General features: G+C 39.3%; 1 protein-coding gene across 2 annotated transcripts in view; it reads left to right on the top strand.

Moving 5' to 3' along the window:
- Positions 1–18,518, top strand: part of Znrf2 (zinc and ring finger 2) — a 70,026-nt gene extending 51,508 nt beyond the window's left edge. Inside the window, exons 3-5 of one of the 2 annotated variants that reach the window (XM_052173770.1) lie at positions 6,480–6,585; positions 10,754–10,835; positions 13,510–18,518. In XM_052173770.1, the coding sequence (XP_052029730.1) occupies positions 6,480–6,585; positions 10,754–10,811 (164 nt within the window). In that variant the 3' untranslated portion in view covers positions 10,812–10,835; positions 13,510–18,518. The remainder of the gene's footprint in view (positions 1–6,479; positions 6,586–10,753; positions 10,836–13,509) is intronic. The other variant, XM_052173771.1, reaches the window with a different exon arrangement.
- Positions 18,519–22,830: the final 4,312 nt, after the last annotated feature.

A 22,830-nucleotide genomic window follows, 5' to 3' on the forward strand; every position in this document is an offset into this window, starting at 1 on the left:
GTTTAAACTGTATTCAACAGTTTAAGTTGTTGGAGGGCAAGGGTCCATGTAGGACAACATTTGATTAGGTATAGCAAATTGTGAGGTTTGTTTGTTTTCTTTTTGTGAATGTGAGACAAATGGGGAATAGATTGAAAATTTGGAAGATTAGGAAGTAATTCTGTATATACTAATTCCTTAGGCGGCTTGTATGTCTATTTGCAGCCTTACCTTTCTTAGTACTTTTTTGAGTTTTTTTTTCTTAGTATGTTGTTTGAGTTTGCTGTGAGGTCACCTTGGGAATGGAAATGTGCTTTGGAAGCCATCTTTTCTTCCCTTCTGTTCCAATTTTCCCATTCCAGATTCAAGTCCATTTCACTTTGGTCACATTTTCTTGAAGGAGATGCCAAATATGCATTTCCAAAATATTTCCAGGCATGATTTTTAAATTATTAAAAACTCTGTTTCTCAGTAGTCTTTTTGTTTGCTCTTGCGACCCATGAACTGTGGGGCCCAAGCTGGCCTCCTACTTGTAACCTTCTTGCATGCTTAAGATTTTAGACGTGAGCCATCCCTCGAAGTTGATCTTATTTTTATATTGTTTGTAACATTATAGTTGAACAGTAGCTGCATGATTAATATAATCAATTCTTTGTTATATTCACACACAAAAGCATATGCATTGAGGCAGAGAAGCCTGTAATTCCAGGGTGAGCCAGAATGTGATTCTGAGAGAGATGAAAACCAACACTCACAAGGGCTTGCAGTTTGAGGCAGACTAATAAAGGTTGATACCATATTTATATTGATATATTTAACTTCAAAATCAGCTTCCCTTTATTAAATATAAGCTGTGTTACAGTATTTGAGTAAAGCAACCCCTTGTGTATCTGAAATGTCAAATGTTAACATTAACTCCTTTTAAACTAACTTAGATACCTGAAAACATTAGTAAGAGATCCCCACTTTTCATTATTTGAGTAACTGCTTTTTACTAATATTGTGATTTTTTTTTTTAATTCTTGATTTTTCTAGGGATTATTTCACATTTCAGCTGCTTTTGTTTTCTTCTGCTATCATTGAGGGTTCAAGAAAAAGTAAATCCTCAGGTAAAATGCCTGATCTGTGATAGTGCTCGGCATCTATTGGCTGGAAGGATGACCCACTATTTGGATGCGTGTCTGAAAGTGACTGTGGTGGTTAGACTTGTGCATGGAGCCCTGGCTGCCTCTGACACTCGGCCTTTGTTGTTTTGGCTTTTGGAGACTTTTGGCTGTCTGCTTTTCTTCATGTTGTCTTGATTCACAGTAACTCTATGGATATGTGCTTGGAACTGCTAAATTTTTTAATTTTGCATAGTTGGCTGCTTGAATTGTAAGTAATCTCTTTGGACAATGCAAACTTAAAGAGCTTGAGAAGCTATAAGTGAAATATCAATTTACAGAAGTTTATAATTAGCTTATAAATATATGTTCAGCTATTACATATTTTAAGGTTTAATATTTTACAACTAAAGTTGAAAATTCAAGAGCTGATTGCAGTTGGCTTGTGGCCACTGTAGATAGCACAGATGATGCTGTTTCTTTTCTGACAGAACATGTTATTGGCCAGGATTGCTTAAAGCTGTTCACGCAGTAGGGTGTGAGCTGCTCTCTACCTTTATAATACAATGCTAAACTCCCGGCAGTGGAGTGTGGTCAGCCTCAAGACTTTGCCCCAGGAGCTGGAGAGAGAAGGTTCAGTGATTAAGAATGTCCGACTCTTGCAGAAGACCCCAGCTCAATATCTAGCACCATATGGGGCAGCTCACAACTGCCTGTGATTACAGGCAGGACAGAGAACCCCCCACCTCTAACCTGAGAGGACTAGCACACACAGTGTGTGCTCTCTAAATATGTGCTCCTCTCCAGCTTGAGAATTTCACACACTTAAGGTCTGAAACTGTTCCTTTGCATCCATTTTTATGCTAGTTTCATGAGAAGATTTTTAAAAAATGGAATGAAGTTATTTCTTAACAAAATTCACAAAGTAAGCAAAATCATAATTAGCCAACCTAAATCCAAGTTATGGTCCCAAAACACAACTAATTTAGTGTTTCTGATAAGCTACTTAACTTCCTCAAGCCTTTTTGCTCACATGTAAATGTAGATAACAGTCTTATTGTGTAAGATCAACATCATGTACGAGTATGTCCAAAAGAATGCAATAATGTGCTTATTTGTATTGCCTTATGTGAATGAGCCACGGTGTGCAGTGTTGGGCAACATCGCATGCGATTGTTGGAGTCTGCCCGTAGAAGCGGTGTGTAAGCTCAGAAGGAGCTTAGACGTGCCACAGCAGCTTGCAATATCAGGATGAGGTGTAAGAAATAGGATAATAATTGGCTTTGTTTCTTGAAGAAGTCTGTAAAGTATTTCCTATTAATAAAAATGTTTGGGTAACTTATACAAATTTTGTAACTTACAAAATATTTTACAGAATTCTTTAAAATCTTAACAATATTTTTAGTACATTCCCTTTGTTACTATTGAAGACAAGTAATAGGCTGTTTCAAAGGTTGACTTAGATTACTAGCAAAATGGAAATCTGTATTAAGTTTTCAATTTTCAACTTTTTAAGTTATTTTTTGGGGGTTCTTATTTGTTTTTTTGAGACAGGTTCTCATAGTACTCTAGGTTGTCCTCACTATGTAGACCAGGTGGGCCTCAGACTTAAGGAGAGGAGATACTCCTGCCTCTGCCTCCCAGGTGCTGGGCATAGAGGTGGATGCCACCATGCCAGCCCATAAATCTTTACATTTTTGTGGGTGGTCTCATCCCAGCTCCATTTCTCACTGTTTCCTTAGCTTCATCGAATGCCTTAACCTCCTGGGGGTAGGTAGGACTGTGCTACCATGCCCGGCTCAACTCCAAGCCTCATGCACTTCCTACTCTTACCTGCTCTTTCTGCACAGCCCCCTCCCCCACCAATCTCCTTTCTCAGGCAAGTATATGTTGAAATGGAATGGGCCCCAAAGTGAATTTTAACATACATACATACATACATGCATGCATGCATACATACATACATACATGTGTGTGTGTATATATACACACACACATACTACATCATAGTTAAATTCATACGTCAATAGTACCAGAGAGGTAGAATGGTGTTTGTGCCAACTACTCCAAATGTGTTAGATCAGTGATGAACACTGAAAAAATGCAGTTCAGTTTTCATATTGCACAGTGAATTTTTTTTTTAACTATAAAAGTGTTTTCATGTAGATTTTATGAGAGGACTTTAAATTTTGTAAAACTGGGCATTTTTTTTTGAGACAGTGATTATGAGGTTTTATTTTAAGAATGAGCTACATTCTAACTTGGTTGCTTGCCAGATATCATTTGAGCATTGAGTATCTCAAGTATTAACATTGGCTTTTAATTGTCTGATCTGGTAAAAGTTCTACAGGAAACCCTGTCCAGCAGAGTTTGATCTTTGGCTTTAAGCTGCTGTTTGGGGTGTTTGTGTATGGGTGCACGTTTCTTAATATTGAAAATATAGTTGTCATTGTACTGGAGCTTAAAAGAATTTAAAATCAGAATAACTGCCTTAAATATAGCATTTTGAATTAAGGTAGGACAGTTTTTTTTTTTTAACTAAACTTCAAAGTGTCTGACGTTCATACTTGCCTCATCAAGTATTAAAACATATAGAATTCTTAAAATACAATTCTTATTCTTATATTCTTTGGTCCTTTGTTTGTTTGTTTGTTTTTTGGATTTGTTTTTGTTTTTTTTTTCCGAGACAGGGTTTCTCTGTATTGCCCTGGCTGTCCTGGAACTCACTCTGTAGACCAGGCTGGCCTGGAACTCAGAAATCCGCCTGCCTTTGCCTCCCAGAGTGCTGGGATTACAGGCGTGTGCCACCACTGCCCAGCTCTTATATTCTTAAAATATAATTTTATAGATTGGATTTGCCTTTTGTACAAATTTTATGGGTAGCATAACATTTAGAAATATATTTAATGAAATTTTAGATATTTTAGCTTTAATAAATATTAAAATTATCATAGCAAAATTTTTTAAGGCATTAACCTGGTTATAGGTCAATATAGAAGTGTTAGAGAAGTCAGGTATTTTTCTTTCAACAATATATTTGGTTCTTCATATGCTATTTCCTATTGAATCTGTTGTGTGGACTTCTAGGAAACAGATTTGTTTTTCAGCTATTCATCTCACTCATCTGTCCTGTCATGATGAGTGAGCTTGAGAGCCGATGTCTGTCTCCTGAGCCCTGAATACATTGTCAGTCAGCTGGAGGAGGCGGGTCTATTTTAAGATGAGTGTGTGCTGCAGTTCTGTTTGCTTTTGTTTCTTTTGATACAGGGTCATTCTGTATAACTCAGGGTAACTATGAACTTGCAGTCCTCTTGCCTGAAGCTTCCCATGCTGGCATTGTGTGTCATAATTTATGGAGGTGTTTTTTTTTTTAATTGGGATATAAAAACCAGTGATATATCTCATAGTCATGTATGGGCTGCATAGAAAGTAGTGCTTCAGTTTATTAGAAAACTCATTCACACCTTTATTAGGCTTAAATTGGTTTCATTTTCGCAGGTAAAATCTACATGGTAGGAATATACTATATATATATATATTTTTTTTTTTTTTTAAGAATTAGAAATCTTTATTAAGTGGTTTTCTCTGTTTTGCAGTGCTGGTGACGAAGCCCATCATCTTTTGCTCTTCCTGTTATCTGTCTGTTAACTGGGTCCTTAACTTTAACTGTAATCTGGGTCCTTAAATGATAGGCCAAACACTAAGACACTAAGACTTCAGTGGAAAAGAAGAAAGGGGGAGGTGGCAATAGAAGGAGACCGCCATTGTAGAGAGAAAACAGGAAGAGAATGGCTTCGGTCCAGTCTCCGCTGATGATAGTGGCTCCTGTGGTCAACAGAAAAACAGTGCAGTACAGGAACTTGAGAATGCTGTGGCACTTGTCCTTATCTCCGTGTTAGCTGCTGATCATGGTATATGTTAATTTATGAATGCTGATACCTTTTTATTCATGGAAATTGTTCATTACCAGGCTTCTAGTCTGAGTTGGCTTCATCAGAATAAATCATTGAGGGGAGCTACATAGTCTCTAAAGGTTTTATTCTTACTCGATACTGATGGCATACTTAAGGATTTCAGCGTTTTTAAAGGAACACAAAGGATATGTAACTAACATGAACTTCGACCAGGGTCCCTTTAAACATTAATATAGAACATTGAGCTCAAGTAGTGTGTATACTGTTATTCCCTGTACTCAGGAGGCAGAGGCAAGGAAGGATCTCTGTACACTCGAGGCCAGCCTGGTGTACATAGTGACTCTGGGCCAGCTATGGCTACATAGTAAGACCCTGTCTCAAAAACAAATAAATGCATAAATACATACATACAAACACACACACACACACATACATACATACATACATACATACATACATACATACATACAAACAAACAAAAACAGCAATGGTTTAAATTACAATTTCTGAATTTTTTTAAAGGAACATGTGATTTGTAGTAAGGGGTTTTCCCTTGTGTTCTTAAACATCATGGAGTTTTTACAGTACCTTCAGCGCTGTCTGGAAACCACTTAGACCACTATCTGGGGTTGGCATGCCATTGTTGGGAAAAGTTAAAATTCCTTCCTTCCTTCCTTCCTTCCTTCCTTCCTTCCTTCCTTCCTTCCTTCCTTCCTTCCTTCCTTCCTTCCTTCCTTTTTTTTCTCTCTTTGTCTAATCTCCAAAATGCTGGAGTTTTAAAGATTTATTTATTCAGTTAGTTAGTTAGTTATGTATATGAGTACACTGTAGCTGTACAGATGATTGGCTTGTGAACCATCATGTCGTTGGGAATTGAACTCAGAACCTTTGGAAGAGCAGTCAGTGCTCTTAACCACTGAGCCATCTCTCCAGCCCAACCCTGGAATTTTTAAACAAAAACATTTATAGTCTTCTTTGTTCCCCCTCCCCCTCTCTGAGATAAGCACTGTTTTTAGCAATTCCCTGTAGGGTGTTGTTTCTTTTTATTTTCTTCAATTAAAAACAAAAAAAACAAAAACTTAGAATGGTGTTTTATATTCATGTCTTCTTAGCCATACTACACCAAATTTTTTGAACTATTTTAGACACCAAACTAATATTGTTACATAGGGGAAAGAATATGAACTTCAAATTACAAATAACTGAGTTGTTGGCTTTGGATCAGCATCTTGTGCAAGTTGAGAATGATGGTGACATGTCTGTGCTTACTCAAGCCTCGGTGAAGTGGGAATGTAAGCCATCCAGAGGCAGGTGTGGTGAGCACCTTGGTCGTAGTCAACAGCTCTCCAAGATACATAGGCGCTGAGTTTTATGTATAGCTGTACAGGTGCAGTATGTCATTCATTGGTGGGCTTTGGTTTTATCTTTAGTTTTTCAGTTTGATGCCTAGTTTTGCTGTACTAAATTCTTCCTCTCTTCACAGAGGATGTGCTGAGTAAGGATGCTGGGGAATGTGCAATATGCCTTGAAGAACTGCAGCAGGGGGACACCATAGCGCGGCTGCCCTGCCTGTGCATCTATCACAAAGGGTGAGCTCGCTGGTCCCTTGACTCATCTGATGTCTCAGCAAAGTGGTTATTTCCTTAGTTCAAGCATCGTAGTTAGGACTAAAAGGTTTCCTCTTCATGCAAACTCTTAATAACACTCCACCTCGTTTCTCTCCCTTACGCAGATGAGTACAAAATTAAAAGGGTAGAGAACTATATCTAGGCAATTAATAACTAAACTAACAATGTATACTAACATCACACAAAGTAAACCATCACAGGAAACATTAGACTAGAATTACTATGTAATGGTAAATACAGAAAACTCTTCTTGATTATCTGTCTATCTTGATATAAACTACCTTGATTATTTAAAAAATTTCCTGACTAAAAAATAAGTGAGTCAAGATACAAAAGAGTTGAGCAGTTGTAGCTTGCCATGTTTAGACTTTATTTGTGCAGATAGAATCTAACTGTATAGCATAGGAGGATAGCTTCACAGTGTCCTGTAGCCTAAGCTTCCCTCACTGCTGTGTCCTCCCTCAGCCTCCTGAGAGCAAGTGACTTTCTGTGCCTGACTTCCCACTTCTTGCATCTGCTTTTACTTCTCAGATGGAGATGGAGTCAGGGTTTACCGGGGCCAGCTGATCCTTCCCACTAAGCTGCATCCTTAGCTCTGTGATTCAGTCTGATGAATGTAAATGTTTTTTATATTTACCTTATTGAAACATAAGGTATCTAAGATTAATATACATATAAATCATATTGTATATAGAAGAACTTAGTATTATAAAAATATTTATACCCAAATTAATCTGAATAGTTAATGCTGCCCCAATCAAATCTTAGTTTCTTGTAACTGGACACAGTGTTTCTAAAAATATATATGGACTAAAAGTAAAAGGCCAGACAGAGCAGTAAGCATACTCCCGAACAATAATCTTGTTGGCACGTATCATGAGAGATGCAGAAATAAAACAAGCACGGAACTGAGTTCATAAGCACCTGAGCCTGCATGGGGCATTCACAGCATGAGGCCGAGGGACAGGCCAGCTGCTATCAGAACTGCCAGTCCTTCCTCTGAGTAACTCATTCTGTGATCTTAGACAGGTTTGGTTTCCTTGTCTCTGAATATTTAAGGTAAGGATAATAGTACAAACTTATTTAGTTATGAGGATTTAAATACATTAAAATTTGGAAAATGTTAGCACTAATAAAATTAAGTAAATAAAACCATTTGACTGGAGGGAGTTACTGTCACAGTGTTGTAGACAGAGTAAGCATTTGGTAAATGGTGCTGGGATCAATCAGTTACAGATACAAAACAAACCAGTTGAATCCTCCTTTTTTTAAGTTTAAAACCAACAAATTGGGAAAAGATCTTCACCAACCCTACATCTGACAGAGGGCTAATATGCAATATACACAAAGAACTCAAGAAGTTAGACCCCAGAAAACCAAATAATCCTATTAAAAAATGGGGTACAGAGCTAAACAAAGAATTTTTACCTGAAGAACTTTGGATGGCTGAGAAGCACCTTAAGAAATGTTCAACATCATTAGTCATTAGGGAAATGCAAATCAAAACAACCCTGAGATTTCACCTCACACCAGTCAGAATAGCTAAGATTAAGAACTCAGGAGACAGCAGGTGCTGGTGAGGATGTGGAGAAAGAGGAACACTCCTCCACTGCTGGTGGGATTGCAAGTTGGTACAACCACTCTGCAAATCAATCTGGCGGTTCCTCAGAAAACTGGGCATGTCACTTCTGGAGGACCCTGCTATACCACTCCTGGGCATATACCCAGAGGATTCTCCAGCATGTAATAAGGATAAATGCTCCACTATGTTCATAGCAGCCCTAATTATAATAGCCAGAAGCTGGAAAGAATCCAGATGTCCTTCAACGGAGGAATGGATACAAAAAATGTGGTATATATACACAATGGAATACTATTCAGCCATTAGAAACAATGAATTCATGAAGTTCTTAGATTGATGGAGCTGGAGAACATCATCCTAAGTGAGGTAACCCAATCATAAAAGAACATTCATGGTATGCACTCACTGATAAGCAGATATTAGCTTAGAAGCTTGGAATACCCAAGACACAATCCACATGTCAAATGATGTCCAAGAAGAAGGAAGGAGTGGCTCCTGGTCCTGGAAAGGCTCAGTGCAGCAGTGTAGGGGTATACCAGGACAGGGAAATGGGAAGGGGTTGATGGGGGAACAGGGGGAGGGAAGGGGGCTTTTGGAGGGAGGATCCAGGAAAGGGGTATTCATTTGAAATGTAAATAAAGAATATATTGAATTAAAAAAAAAAAGAAAAAAAGTTTAAACTAAAGATTCTAGGTTGTCCCAGGCAGCACAGCAGCTGATATGAGGCCCCCGACATATATACAGCAGAGAACTGGCCTCAGAGAGAAAAGCCTAACCCTGGAGAGACTTGAGGCCTTGGGGAGTGGCAGGGTGGGGGGAGGTGAGGAATGGGATGAGGAACTGAGGACAGACCTCATTACCAGGAGGGGGATAACGACTGGGCTGAAAAAAAAAAAGATTAAAGATAAAAAAGAAATGCATCCCTCTATTTCCATAATTAAAGTTCAGTGAAGAGGAAATGGGAAAAAAATTCTAGGTTGTCTATGCAATACATGTGAAATTCAGCATCTAAGGAAGTAGGGAAAAAATGAGGAAATTTTTTTACCTTTTTACAAGAACTTTCTTTTCGCTTAAGATATATCCTTCTTCTCTCCATCTCTCCAAAATAAGCCTCAGGAGTGCTCAGAGATGGCTCAGCAGCCAAGAAGCTGGCTTCTGTTCCCAGCACTTACACGGTGGCTCACAGCCTCCTGTGATCCCAGCTATGGAGGCTCTAACCCTGTCCCTCCTGACGTCCAGAGCTCATGTACACATGTGCGTCACCTACATACACTCAGTCAGATTTAAAAGATAAACTGAGATGACTGATAAAAGTGTTACAGATTGAAGCATATTTACATTTCAGGTAGAAATGGTGCCAGTGGCTCTGAACATGACAACAGAGCTTTATGTTAGCATTAGCTAACCTGGCTTTATGAGCGTTCAGAAATTAACATGTGCCCACAGTGAGAATGTTTGAATCCTTCTTTAGTTGCTTACAGGTTGCTGGGCCAAGTTACTTGTTCTTTGAAGACATTGATTGTTTATTTGCTACAGCTCTGTGACTTTGAACTTTGTACAGTGAGGGGATGTGTTACATCTATGCTGATAGCAGAGCAGCCATTGCAGGTATCACTATTGTGAGCACTTGAAATGGGATGAGAAACGGGATTCTGTTGTTAATTAAGCTAATGAATTTACATAACTGCTGCTTTGGGCAGTGCAGATCTATATTAGGAATAATTATGGACTGTTGAAGACAACTCAGTAAAGTGCTTGTCTTGCATGAATGGGGTCTTGGGTTCAATCCTCAGAACCCACAAAAAAGAGCTAGTGTGGTGACCAGAACTTATCATCTCAGTGCTAGGGGTGGAGGTGGGTGGGTCCCTGGGACCACAGCTCTGCTAGCCTCACGACCTTACCAGTGAATTCCAGGCTAGTGAGAATGCCCTGTTGGATAAGAAAAGATGGGCAGCACTCAAGGAATGCCCTCCAGGGTTGTGCCTGGCTTCCACATGTATGCACATGTTCATATACCCACATGCACACACAAAAATCCAAAAAGGATACTTATATATACCCTGTATATAATTTCCAGTAAGTCCATGAGTGCACTATAACTGGTATCTTTGTCTGTGTATCTATGGATTTCAGAGCAGAATAGAATTAAAGGTTCAATAATTACACAGAAATGTGTACTTTTTAAATGTTATGCAGTAATGCCAAGAACTAAAAATTTAAATCTATTTTTATTATACTGATAGACAACCTGAGCAGGCCTGTATGTAACTATTTTGAAAAGGAAATATTTTTCTGACTCTTACTTGATTTTTAAATATTGATGAAATGATAGTGAAAGTACTTCGTTGCATAGTTGTGAGGATTTCTACCTTAATAATGTAGAATAACTGAAGTATAATTAACATCTTTTTTTTTAGGTGTAATAAGTAAAAATACCATTTTCCCCCCTCCAAAGACAGTAAAGTCAAGTAGTGGGTATTTTTATTGTAACTGTTAGGATATAATTATACATAGGATTTATACTTTTCTAATTTTGTTCTTTTCTAGCTGCATAGATGAGTGGTTTGAAGTAAATAGATCTTGTCCAGAGCACCCTTCAGATTAAGCACACCAGATTCCTGTGTTATGGGTAATTGTCCCTTTTTTGTTTTAATTGGTTTGTAAAATGTTATTTTGGATTATTGTTTTCATCTTCATTTGTTTTCAGCTTTTTAAGAGAGTGTGTGTGTGTGTGTGTGTGTGTGTGTGTGTGTGTGTGTGTGTGTGTTTTCTAGATATTTTGTATCTTTAAAGATGAGTTTTTATATAGTAAAGATACACTATGGAGGCTTAAGAGTCTTGCTCATTGTTAGAATGTACATTTAACACATCCTGGGCTTAATTCCCAGTACCAAAAACCACTCCACCACTCCCAAACCAACAGCAAAAAGAAAAGACAGCAGCTGTTCTGGATTCAGGAATACAGTTAGGTATTGAGTAACTAGAATACTCTTGGTACTCTAAAACACATTTGTTTATTTAATTAAAGTTTAATGCTGGGAGGAAACAGCCAGACAGTGAGGTGTACATTATCATGATCACGTTGTCCAGGAAAAATTCTTTAAGGGTCAGAGTAGTTAATAGTTAAGACCCATGATTTTAAAAAGCAAGTTGTACCTCACTCATCCAGTTACATGGCATATGCACAACTTTGTATGTCATTTACATCTGAGTCATGTGCTTTAAGGAAAGAGGGCTAAAGCTATGTCATGCAAGCCAGTAAGTTGCACCCCTCTGTGGCCTCTGTACCAGTTCCTGCCTCCAGGTTCCTGCCCTGTTCAAATCCTTGTCCTGACTTCTTTTTATGATGAAAAGTGATGTGGAAGTATAAAACACATAAATTATTTAATTACAGCAGTGATAACCCTAAGACAATGGGTTTAGGTGACTGTCACCAGACCTGAAAACCTGGACCTAAATAGTAGAAGGAGAGAACCAATTCCCATATCTTGTTCTCTGGCCTCCACACATGTCTGCCCCCATAGACAATAAATAAAGGATGATACGATTAGTAGCTCTTGCTCTTTAGTCTTGAAGTCTAGTTGCTGAAGTGAAGTATTTAAGAAACTTGCTTGCAGCATTGATGATAATTTTAAAGTTAACAGATTGAGAAGTGAGGACTGTAGCAGGGCCCATGTGAAAGCAGAGGCACTGGGAGCCTGGGGCCCGAAAAGACCATCACCTGGGAAGCTAGTGGGAGCCTGAGTAAAAATGGGATAGTAAGATTTCTTCTGGTCAGAGCAGTGGGATATGTTGAAGTTGTATTGGGGCACATGCACATCTCTGTTTTTACTTCACTATTAAAAAGGTAGAGATTTTATTGTCTTGTTTGATGATATTGGAAGTCAAGCCCATAGTCTTGTACATGCCAGCAGTTACACCATGGTACATCCACAGTCCTTATGAAGGTTTTTTGTGCTTGTTTTAAAGCTTGAACCTAAAATTTTACATGTGCTGGCCAGGGGAGTAGGGGTGGGGGTGGGGGGGGTGGGCGGTCCATGCCACTGAGCTGAATCCCCAGCCTGAAAAAAAAGTTTTCTGGATGAAGAGGATACTTTGAGATGCTGTCAAATGTTGCCCTGTGTCTAGGTCAACACAATTATGGAAAATTACTGAAGCATTTTAAGAGATACAGAAAACCAGTGCTAATAAAATGAGAGTTTTACTGGGCATGATGGCAGAAGTTCCAGGTCGGCCTGAGCTATATTAAAAGGGAGGTATTTTTAACTTAATGGTTAATATGCCAATTATATCCCTTAACTTTAACCTGCAGATAAATATGTGTCTTTTAGTCTGCACTAGCACAGTGAAGGTGGTCCAACAAAGTACTTTAAATGGCTAATGAACAAAAATTACAGTTCTGTACAGGACAAGGTCTTACTTAGATCAAGGTGCCAGAAGACAGTGTCTGGGATGATGCTCCCTGGGTGTCCTTGAATGGCAGAACCCTAATGGACCCTGCTGCTGCTGTGTTGGAGATTAGGAGACACTGAAACCACAAACCTAGGCTTTTCAGTCATGGTCTCATCACTAAATTTTTTTTTTTTTTTTTTTTTTTTTTTTTTTTTTTTTGGTGTCAACAGAAACCTTATGGGAGTTTTGGAACACATCCCATCTCAGTTACCAGCATCTTTATGTTAACCTCAAACAATATCTCTGTGTTCTTAACAATCTTAGTTCATCCATGTTAGGGGTCCTGCACCTGACACCTGAGCTTTGAAATAAACAGGAGAGGTTGATCTTTCTTGCAGAAATCTAAACAACAGAGTCTGTTTCCAAAAGCTTGAAGGAATTATTTTTTAAGTAGTGATACCCCACATTATATTTACAGCATAAGAATTTACCAACTCAGAATAGAGACATGAAGGTGCATAGTCTTGATTAATTATGAAGTTGCTTACTATTTTTATTTGGGGAGATGATTTTATGATTGTGAAGGTGTGTATATGTATGTGTGTGTGTGTACATGTGTGTACATGTGTGTGTACATGGGTGTACTTAGTTCTCAACATTTATTGTGGAAAAGGAATGACTTAAGTTTTTGCTGATTTTTTAATTTTTTTTAGACTCTGTTAAGCTTTAACTGATCATTCTGTTTCTTGCTTTGTTCTACAGAATAGTTATATACATTTTTGAAGCAGTAGAAGGGGAGGTGTGAAAGGCTACCATGATAAAAATTCTGTTCACGGGGAAGTAGATATTGTATTTATTTCTATTGCATTACGATTATTGACCATGACTTAGGATAATCTATTTTTATACAGGTTTTCTTGTCTTTTCAAGATGCTTGAGAAATCTAGAAGATTTGAAGATCTGTCTCTGGAAGAAAATGAGAACTGCAGGCTTATTCAGCCAGGATCTGAGTTCTGGGACACTTGGGTAGTCCAGAGAAGGACAGGAACCACAGAACTCAGCGTACCAAACTTGCATATAAGGGACACACAGGGATTTTGAAAATGCTGCACATCCTGTACCAGTCACTGCATAGATGACACTGATAAACATTTTGTATTCAGACGCCAAAGTTAACTCATTTCAAAGTTGATTTACTTTTTATTAAGTTCTGTAGAGCTGCTGTTTTAGTGTATTTGGTTTTGGTTTGTTTGGTTTTTTTTTTTTTTTAATTTTTTTTTTTTTTTTTAGTTTGGGGACTTTTTATTTTCCCTGAACATAATGTTTCTGCATTCACCTATTCTTAACTTGAAAACCACACAATTTCTTTCTTACAAACTCTTCAATGTGAACTAAGAAATGTAATCAAAGCAGTATAATATTCTGTGAATGGAGAGTATAATTGAAGTTTTTCCACCCTCACCTCCACCTCCCCCTCATGTATGAAAAGTAGGTTTCTGGGTTGGAGAGCTAAACTACATGAATTAGTAGTGTGAATTAAAGGTTAATATAAAAGTGCCATCCAAAGAGTAAATCAAGGTACATAATTACTTTTAGTTCATTACACAGAGCTGTCTACTGAACTGCAGTTTCTGAAATACATTGTTTCTTCTAAAATGAAACTGTGCAATAGCTTGTTAGCAGTGACCATCTCGCAGCTATGCAACTTTGAAAAGTCCAGATTTGATGGTCCCCGCTCTAGGGCCACAGTGACTCTGTCCTAACAGGTGTTTTTTGTTCCTTTCCTGTAATTACTTCATTGTGCTTTGCATTTCCAGGCAGTTTCCCTATGTTTGGGTAAAATGTTTAGCAAGTTGTAAACATAACACCTTATGAAAAAGGGTGAAATAAACACTTCTGCAGTGGGACTTGGAGTAATCTGAGGGACATTTTATATACTTTTAAAAATCAGAATTTAATTGGGATGCCAGATTTCTAGCAACTTGCATCTTTAGTTTTCCAGATAATCTGGAAGTTAGCATTTGATAAATGATTTTTTAAACAAATATAAAGATTTTGTTAATTTATAATTTATTAATGTGTTGTTACTGTAATTGAAAATGTTGTGGATACTTTTAAATTCAGTCTTTGTAGAAAGAACTGTATTAAGCAAAATTATGTGAATAAATATTCCCCCAAAATACATCTAATGGTTAAGAATACTGGAAGAGAGTTATCAGGGCTACAACAGTGAATGTCTGTTTAAATAATTGTGAAAATGTTAAGTAGATCTCACGTTTAGTCTCTGGGGAGAGCATTGCTTCCCTGGTCCAGTCAAGGCTGCACAGCCCTGCTTTCCTGCTGAGCTGCCCTGGGTGTGGAAAGAAGGGGTGAGTCTGTAGTGCTGCTCTGCTCTTAGAGCTGATTGCTCCCCAGCCCTGTTGCTTCTGCCTCTTCCTGTTCACATGGGCAGTGCAGGAGCATCTGCTGCTGGGGTGGGGTGGGGTGCGGTGGGGATTGTCCTGCTGGGAAGAACTTACCTGCTTTCTGTGACTGTAGGCTAGATAGTATGTCTGCAGTTAACACTCTGGTTACCTATTAGGGCCAGTGGTCTGATCCAGTGTGACAGCTGCCCACACAGTTCTGTAGGTATTCTTTTCAGCCAAAGGTAGGAAGGTTACTCTTCTTCGAGGGAAGTAGTCTTTCCTTAGGTTTTGTTTGGTTTTGTTTTTTTCCTGTTAATATGAAATCTGAATCCATTTTACTTCATCTTTCAGTTTGTAAGCTTTCCTCTCCCCCTGATTTCTCCAGGGAAGAGCTCTGAGAATGTAAATAACCACTTTGCTCTTTACTACTGGTACATTGTCTGGAGAAGAATTACTTCTACTGTCTTCTCTTCTCGGAGTGCAGCTGTGCTAATTAATGTTTAGACTCCCCGGAAGATGGCCTGCTTCGTGCTGAGCTCAACTTCTTGGTGTCTCGGCCTGAGCTCACCCTCCCGGCACAGGCCACCGTCCCGGCGGTCCTCATGGCTCCTGTGCTATGGCTGCCTCCAAGCTCCTGTAGTGTGAGAGGGCGCGCTGCTGCCATGCAAGGCCGTGGACACTGGCTGTGCCGTTGTCTGTCTGGACAGTGGGTGCTGAAACCCTCTCAGGCAGCCTGCTTTGTTTTTGTTTTCATGTGGTCAAATTTTATAAAGTTGACATTTTTACTTTAGATTTTGTCTGCAATGATTTTCTAAAAGGAATAATTTAGAAATAGAAGAAAAGAGAGAAGCTTAGATGTTGCAGTTACTATTCTGGCAATGTTCTATAAGTGATACTTTATATAATATTGCTTATAATATTTATCAGTCTGTATGCAGACACTGAGTAGCATCTGTCATAAAGTTTTAGAGTATTCAGCTGAAACTACTGAATATGGAGACAAAATAAAAAATTGAAAGCCTCAGTTATCAGTTATCCAGCCGGTCCTAGCCTTCTAGAATCTTTGTAAATACTCTTCAGATAAGGTCACAGGTGTGTAGGGAATGAGGCACATGCTTGGCTTTCTCCAGTCCACTCTGTCCATAGTGAATGTATTGCCAGTGTCGATCCTTCTTTAACCTTTTCGTTCCTCCTTTGCCAGTATATTTAAGAGAAGCACTGTTTTCTTTGTAAAATCATTCTCTTTCTTTGGCTCCTCTCTAGAGAAGTAGACAATGTTTTTCAAACCTAGTTACAGATCGGACTGTAAGATTGTTTTAAGAAGAATATTTATGACTAAGATATAAGCAATGGTCTCTACTTGGCTTGTCTCCATGACAGCAGAAACCACAGTGGCAAAGCCCTGGTGACTGTTGGAGTATATAGGTTTGGGCTTTCCAGTGCAAGTCTGCATTCTTAAATTTTACATAGTTATTCTGGTTTCCACTTCGATACTAGATTGCAGCCCAGAATAACCATCCTTAGCATATCTGCAGTATGCACAGAAAAGCCACCTGACTGAGTTGCCAGAAATGGCAGAATCTTTTCCAGAGCATATTTCATACTGTGTTTCTAAGTGTGGGTATAGTGAGGTTTCAGAGCACTCATTTCCTACTGGACATGGTGACTCATGCTAATACTCAGGAAACTGAGGCAGGAAGATTGCTACAAGGTCCAGGCTGGCCTGGGCCATATAGTGAGGTCTAGGCTAGCCTGTCTCAAAAAAAAAAAAAATCATTTTACTATGCTACAGCAAGATATATTCCTTTTAGTAAGAAGGATTGTGAATTCAATGTAAATAGTACCTGCTTTTTCTATATTAACTTAAGGGAAGTAAGAGGAGTTCCACACCAGGAAGCTAAAGGTGAGCGAAGTGTAAAGCTATTAAGATTCAAGAATTGGTTGAGTTTGCCATCTGACTGATAGCCACACCGTGCTTTGACCTTATAATCCAGATAGCTTACTCTTCACAGAGGAGGTTCCATCTAAACCAAACAAAATCATCGGAGCATACAAAGTGACTCAGGTGCTGTTGTCACAAGCACTGTGTGCTGGTTGCAGGTCTCTGCTGCGCTTAGTCATTTTTCTGTAGGTTTGGTCTACCCTGGACTAAACTCCACATTCACTGACAGTGAGAGGTGAGACATGAAGTGTCCCTTGTTATTCAGAATACAGCGATTTTAACTTGACTTTAAAATTGTAGCATGTCAGTCCTTTGGAGTCCATTCTCCTGTCTTTCCTAGGGTATATAACTTCTGATATTTTCTTAGCTGTGTGATATAACTAGTTACCTTACCTGTTTTACCCTACTCTTTCTCCATCCCACAACTCCTGCTGGGTATGAAAGGCTGTTGCCTGGGGTACTCCTGAAATCATTGATAAAATTGTCGGTGATAATGTACCCAACTAATACTTTATACCATATTCTGTAAATGCACTTAAGCTAGGAAATAGACTTTAAAAAAAATCAAAGCGTTCTGTTTTAAATGGGAATACCTGATCTCCTAAGTCTGTTGACTTTCTGTGAGAAATAAAAGTCCTTGAACACCAGAAATGTTAATATTTAGTTTCAGTTTAACATCACTGTCCTCACAGGATTGTTATCAGATGTTCAGACTATTCTTAATTTTTGACTGTGTGTGTGTGTGTGTGTGTGTGTGTGTGTGTTCATAGAGAAGCAATGAGCAGTGTGGCATGAGCTAACATCTCCACAAAAAAAAAAAAAATGAAAAATGTGATACTGTAGTATTTACTAATGTATGTGTTTCTTAGCTCTGTCCCTTGGCCCTGAGAATCTCAAGATTGGACATCAGAAGTAACAGTTCTCTTATCACTGCCTGCCCATGCCTGCCATTTTTGATTTTGTATGTTGGAGTTGCCATATATCCATCATGTATTTGGGAGCTGTAATAACCGCCTGCGTTTTGTTAGCAGTTACTGTGGGACCAGAACTACTTTATCAGCCAAGCTTGTGCACTGCTGGTATCCCCGCACCAGAGATGCTGAGGCAGAGGCAGAGGATCATGGGTTTGATACCAGCTTGGGCTATATACAGTGAGTTTGAGACAGGCCTGAGCTATAACATGAGAGCTTGTCTCAAAGTTTGGTTGTAGTCATGTTAGAGTGTTGGATGTATGCTGCATGGTTAGGAGACTGGTCTGGGAAGAAACAACATGAACAGTGGACTTTCAAGTAACGGGTCATTGCATCGCTTTGCAGATGACTTGTTATATGGATTTCTTTGCTTGAAAAATCACAATATTTACCTCTTGATTTATTCATGGTTTCCATAACTCTTCTATAATACCTCTTAATTTCCTCTATTAGAAAGTATTCTGTTCTTGTTAAACAAGGCCCTAAAAGCATTGATTATAAGAAATAGAGAAAATGTATTAGGAACAGCCTGTATTAGTGTTTTCTGAACAGAAACAGAGCAATTCATCATTGATATTTTAATAAATAAAGTTTCCAAATGATTTCTTTAAGCTCTCATGTTCTTTAGAAATAGACAGTAAAATGATCTTAAGGGAAGTTGTCCTTTCTTCTAGCTTATAACTTTTAGTTGACAGTGTATTACAATAAAACGATTATTTAAATGCTGAAAAGTTGCCATGCTTTAATTGAGGTTATTGCCTATTTTTTTTATACCCATAATGACAAAGCTAGTTTCAAAATTGTGAAATTTCTTACTAGCTTATGATAATGGAAAAAAGGGACTCGCACTTCCTTGACTGTGTAGGTAAAGATGTACATTGAAATACCTCAGGTAAACCTGCTAATGTTATCATTGCTATGTACCTGGGCACTAAGTACTGGACACTGCAGGTGTGCAGTCACCCTTTGGAGACTCTGTTTCAGAACTTGCCTTTATTTTTGGAATCACTTTTCAAGATTTAAACATGATTGAGTTCTGTAGAAAAGTGATTAAGAAACTATGCTTTAGGGTGGAATCTCTTCATCTCTGACATCCGTGGCCATGGGTTTTATTCCTCATACCTTGTCTTGGTCTTGTATGAGGGAAGAAGGTGTGTGTGTGTGTGTGTGTGTGTGTGCGCGTGCGTGTGTGCGCGCGCGTGCACAATCAGATATGTGGTACACATAAATGTTGATTGATTAGACAAAAACATTTGTGCCCATTTATATGATTTTTATCAATATGTTTACCATAAAAGTATGATGGTAATAACTGATGAGAACTGATGCACTAAAAGAAGCCATGGAGTAACAGCATCTGGGCTTGGATTCCCATCCACACTATGAAAGTGCTGTTCAAGCAACTTTACATTGAGCAGCATTTGATTTCATGGTGTCTTGTACCAGCTACACAATAATGAAAGACAGCGCACTTCTAGGAGCCTAATTTTGTTCTACAAAACTAAGTCTAATGTAAATTTACACTAGAGAGTAATGTGCTGTAGAGAGATGAAAATATATGATTCATAGCTGTAGAGAAAGTAGGTAAAGGGATGTGCACAGTAGACAGTGAGAAAGTTGGCCTTCACTGTCTAGAGAGGCGAGCAAGCAACAGATCGTGCAGTGTGTGTACGTCTGTGATGAGAGGACTTTAAAGGACAATCATGTTTACGTTTCTGATTGGGGATGGTGAGATGAGGCAGAAAGGCCTATGAAGAAATCTAGAGTAAAGAAATCTTAAGTAAAGGGAAGATGAGGGCAGGAGAACCAGCAAACTCAGGAAGGAAAGTCAGTTTATCTCAGCAACCATCTTTGTAGAAAGGGGTAGAGAGGGACCAGGACAACTCTAATAATGATGTGTTAAAAGGTTAACTCTGGGAGAATCCAGTTATGCCAGGAGTATTCCTATGGAACTTTGAAGATGAATTAATTTGGGGAGGCGGAGCAGGCCAGAATAAAGGGTGGAGAACAAAGCCAGACAGGAATAAGGGGCCCTTGCTTCAGGGTCACTGTGCCTCGGGGCTGCAGACACTGTCAGCACTAGCTGACTAGTTGGAGAATGAGTTACACTACCTTGGCTGGGTTGGACCTCTCAAGGTCCCATTGTCTTAGTTCCTGTTGCTTTGGCCCTTGCTTAGTAAGTACCAGCATGCACCCCAAAACACTCTTGAGGGTATTGTCTTGTGTTCACTTTCTGTACCCTTTCTTTTGTGCCTGACTTCAAATCTTGACAACAAAACTGAAGGCACTATTTGATCTGGGTTCTTGATAGCATACGTGAATGCCAGTGGTTCTGATATTGATTGCTGTTAAAGATAGGTTGTGTTCTGCTCTGTAGTTGTACCAGAAGGCTGCAGGTTGCTGCTTGATGATCTTTGCTGTTGAGCAAAGGAAAGGAGAGACTAGTAAAAGTTTTCTTGGAGGAGTAGCAACCTCAGGGTAAGCTGTATGGATCAAGAAGGAGGCCCAAAGACAGTCTTCTATCAGCATATCCATGGCAACACCACAGCAAGTTTTCTTCAGAAGACAGGAAGCATCACATCACAGGCCTATGGAAACAGTAGAAACTTAACCCTGAGAATATCCCTAGATGACAAAAGGACCTAAGTTTATATATTCCACATAAAATGCTTTAAAATTTTTTTCTTCAGTACTTAATATAAAATTTAAAATTCTGTTAAATAGTGCTTTAACTAGCAGTAATACTTTCTGTGAGCTCTTGAATTCACTATGAGATTCAAATAGAATTCAGACAAAAATGCCTTCTCAACAAAAGTAAATTTGAGTGTTTAGTATTTCTGATTTACTTGGTCCTTTAGTAGCTGAGTGACCAGGACATTAACTGAACAGTGGCTGCAAAGTGTTGGCCATAGTGTAAAACTACTTCAGGAATACGCCAAAGAACTAAAGAACTGCGTATCATGAGCCTTTGGTAGCTCATTAATGCCTGGTATGTATAGTGTTAAGCCAGATGTTGGGGGGCAGAGGCATCTCTTGAGTTTGAGATGAGCCTAGTCTACAATAGCCAATTCCAGACCCCATCCCACTTCACCCCCACCCCCTGAAAAACAAAAAGTTAATTCTAAGGCTATTTACTACCCAGATCCTCTACATCAAGGATGGCAAAGAGCACATAATTCACCTGTTCTTAGAACAAAAACAAAAGCCACAAACCACACCCTAGTCTGTCCATACACAGATCCATCTTATCATGTCATTAATTTGATGGTCCTCCACTGATACATTACTAACTTGTTTTCATCTTTGGAATTTGGAACTGGGCCTGTTTTCAGTGCTCAACAGTTGATTAACCATTGGTTGTTGTCCTGAAAAGTAAGTTTGGGTAGCTCTACCTCAGGAATCTTTAATATATGATCTTTTTGTGCCTGGATATTTCTGAAGTCTTGTGAAGACTCTGACCACATTTGGAGTTGGTTTGGTTGAACAGCTTTCTGTGAGCAGCTCTTGCCCAGTGTTGAAAATAGAAAGTGTCAACTTCTGCAGCAAAAGGAACTGGAGAAAAACAAAATAGGAAAATTCAGGTCCTCAGGGGCATTCGCAGACAACTCTGGCCTTCTTGGGGCTGCAGCTTTTGGAGGTGATGAGCAACTGGTCTATACCCAGGAGCTGAAAGGGCTTGTGAAGTCTGATCACCAGTGTTGTTTGTGAGCCTGTTTTAGATATATCACCTGTCTCAGGTTCTGCCTGGTCATTTTCCTGACCATGTAATTGTAGTTGACTTTCTACCATGTTTGTGCTTAGTGCTATTAAGGCTGATCCACAAAACAGTCATTTGCATAGTGTGTTAGACTCACAGTCTAGCTTGAGGAGCAGTCTAGAGGTGGTGAGGTCTAAGCATTCTTGAATGTACTGCCCAGCCTGCCTAGGGGTCTTGTGCTCCAGTGTTATGAAGAATGGAGTTGTGTCAAGTTGAACTGTGCCCTGGGAAGAGGCATGTTAAGCTGTTGTGCCTTTTGATTCCTGTGAGTCAGTCATTTCTCAAAACTTGGTCAAGTATTAGATCAACTTGAGGCATAAAGGCAGCTTTTTTAAACCTGTTAAGGCCTCAACTACCCACGTGGCTTATCACGGGTATCCATACTCAGGAATGGGCCCGAGAGACCTCAGCCTGTGCAGCCAGACTCTGCACATCTCTTCTGCTGTTCTTCCTAATCACAGATATCCATACTCAGGAATGGGCCCAAGAGACCTCGACCTGTGCAGCCAGACTCTGCACATCTCTTTTGCTGTTCTTCCTTCTAGTCATACTTCTCATGCTGAATGATGAGAAAACTGCTCTTGGTGATGTTATAAATTCTTACCCTCTTTGGTTAACTGACTGGCTAAGGCTCTGACTTTAATTTTGCACAGCCAAGCTTAGTAGATTCCTCTGCGCCTTTTCTGCCTCCAGAGCTTGGCACTCAGGCAAACCAGATCCTATTGCTTTCAGGCCTTTGTCTTCTTCACATTTAATAAACTCAGCCTTGCCCCTCAGGACTGAACACTGACATCTGTCCCTTTATCCTCAAGCAATGACTCCAGTGCATCAGTTGCCAAAAGCAACCAGAACATAAGCAGTTACCAGGAATGAGAACCAGAGTTGTCAAATCTAGTATCCACAGCTGGCCTAGTAGCACACACCCATAGTCCCAATACTTAGGAATAGAGGCAGGAGGATCAGTAGTTTTAAGGTCATCCTTCTACTTAGCCAGAGGCCAGCTTGGGCTACCCCAGACCCTGTTCCCCCCAAAACGTATTCCAGTGAGATGGGAAAGCTGTCCCAGTGTGCCTCATTCATAGATGACCCTTCAGCTCTCATCCTACAGAGGAGTAAGGCTGTCTAGGGGATAGAGAAGGAGTTGATATTCACCATAG

The sequence above is a fragment of the Apodemus sylvaticus genome, chromosome 2 (assembly GCF_947179515.1).
Source record: "Apodemus sylvaticus chromosome 2, mApoSyl1.1, whole genome shotgun sequence".
In the NCBI taxonomy this organism is placed as follows: Eukaryota; Metazoa; Chordata; class Mammalia; order Rodentia; family Muridae; genus Apodemus; species Apodemus sylvaticus.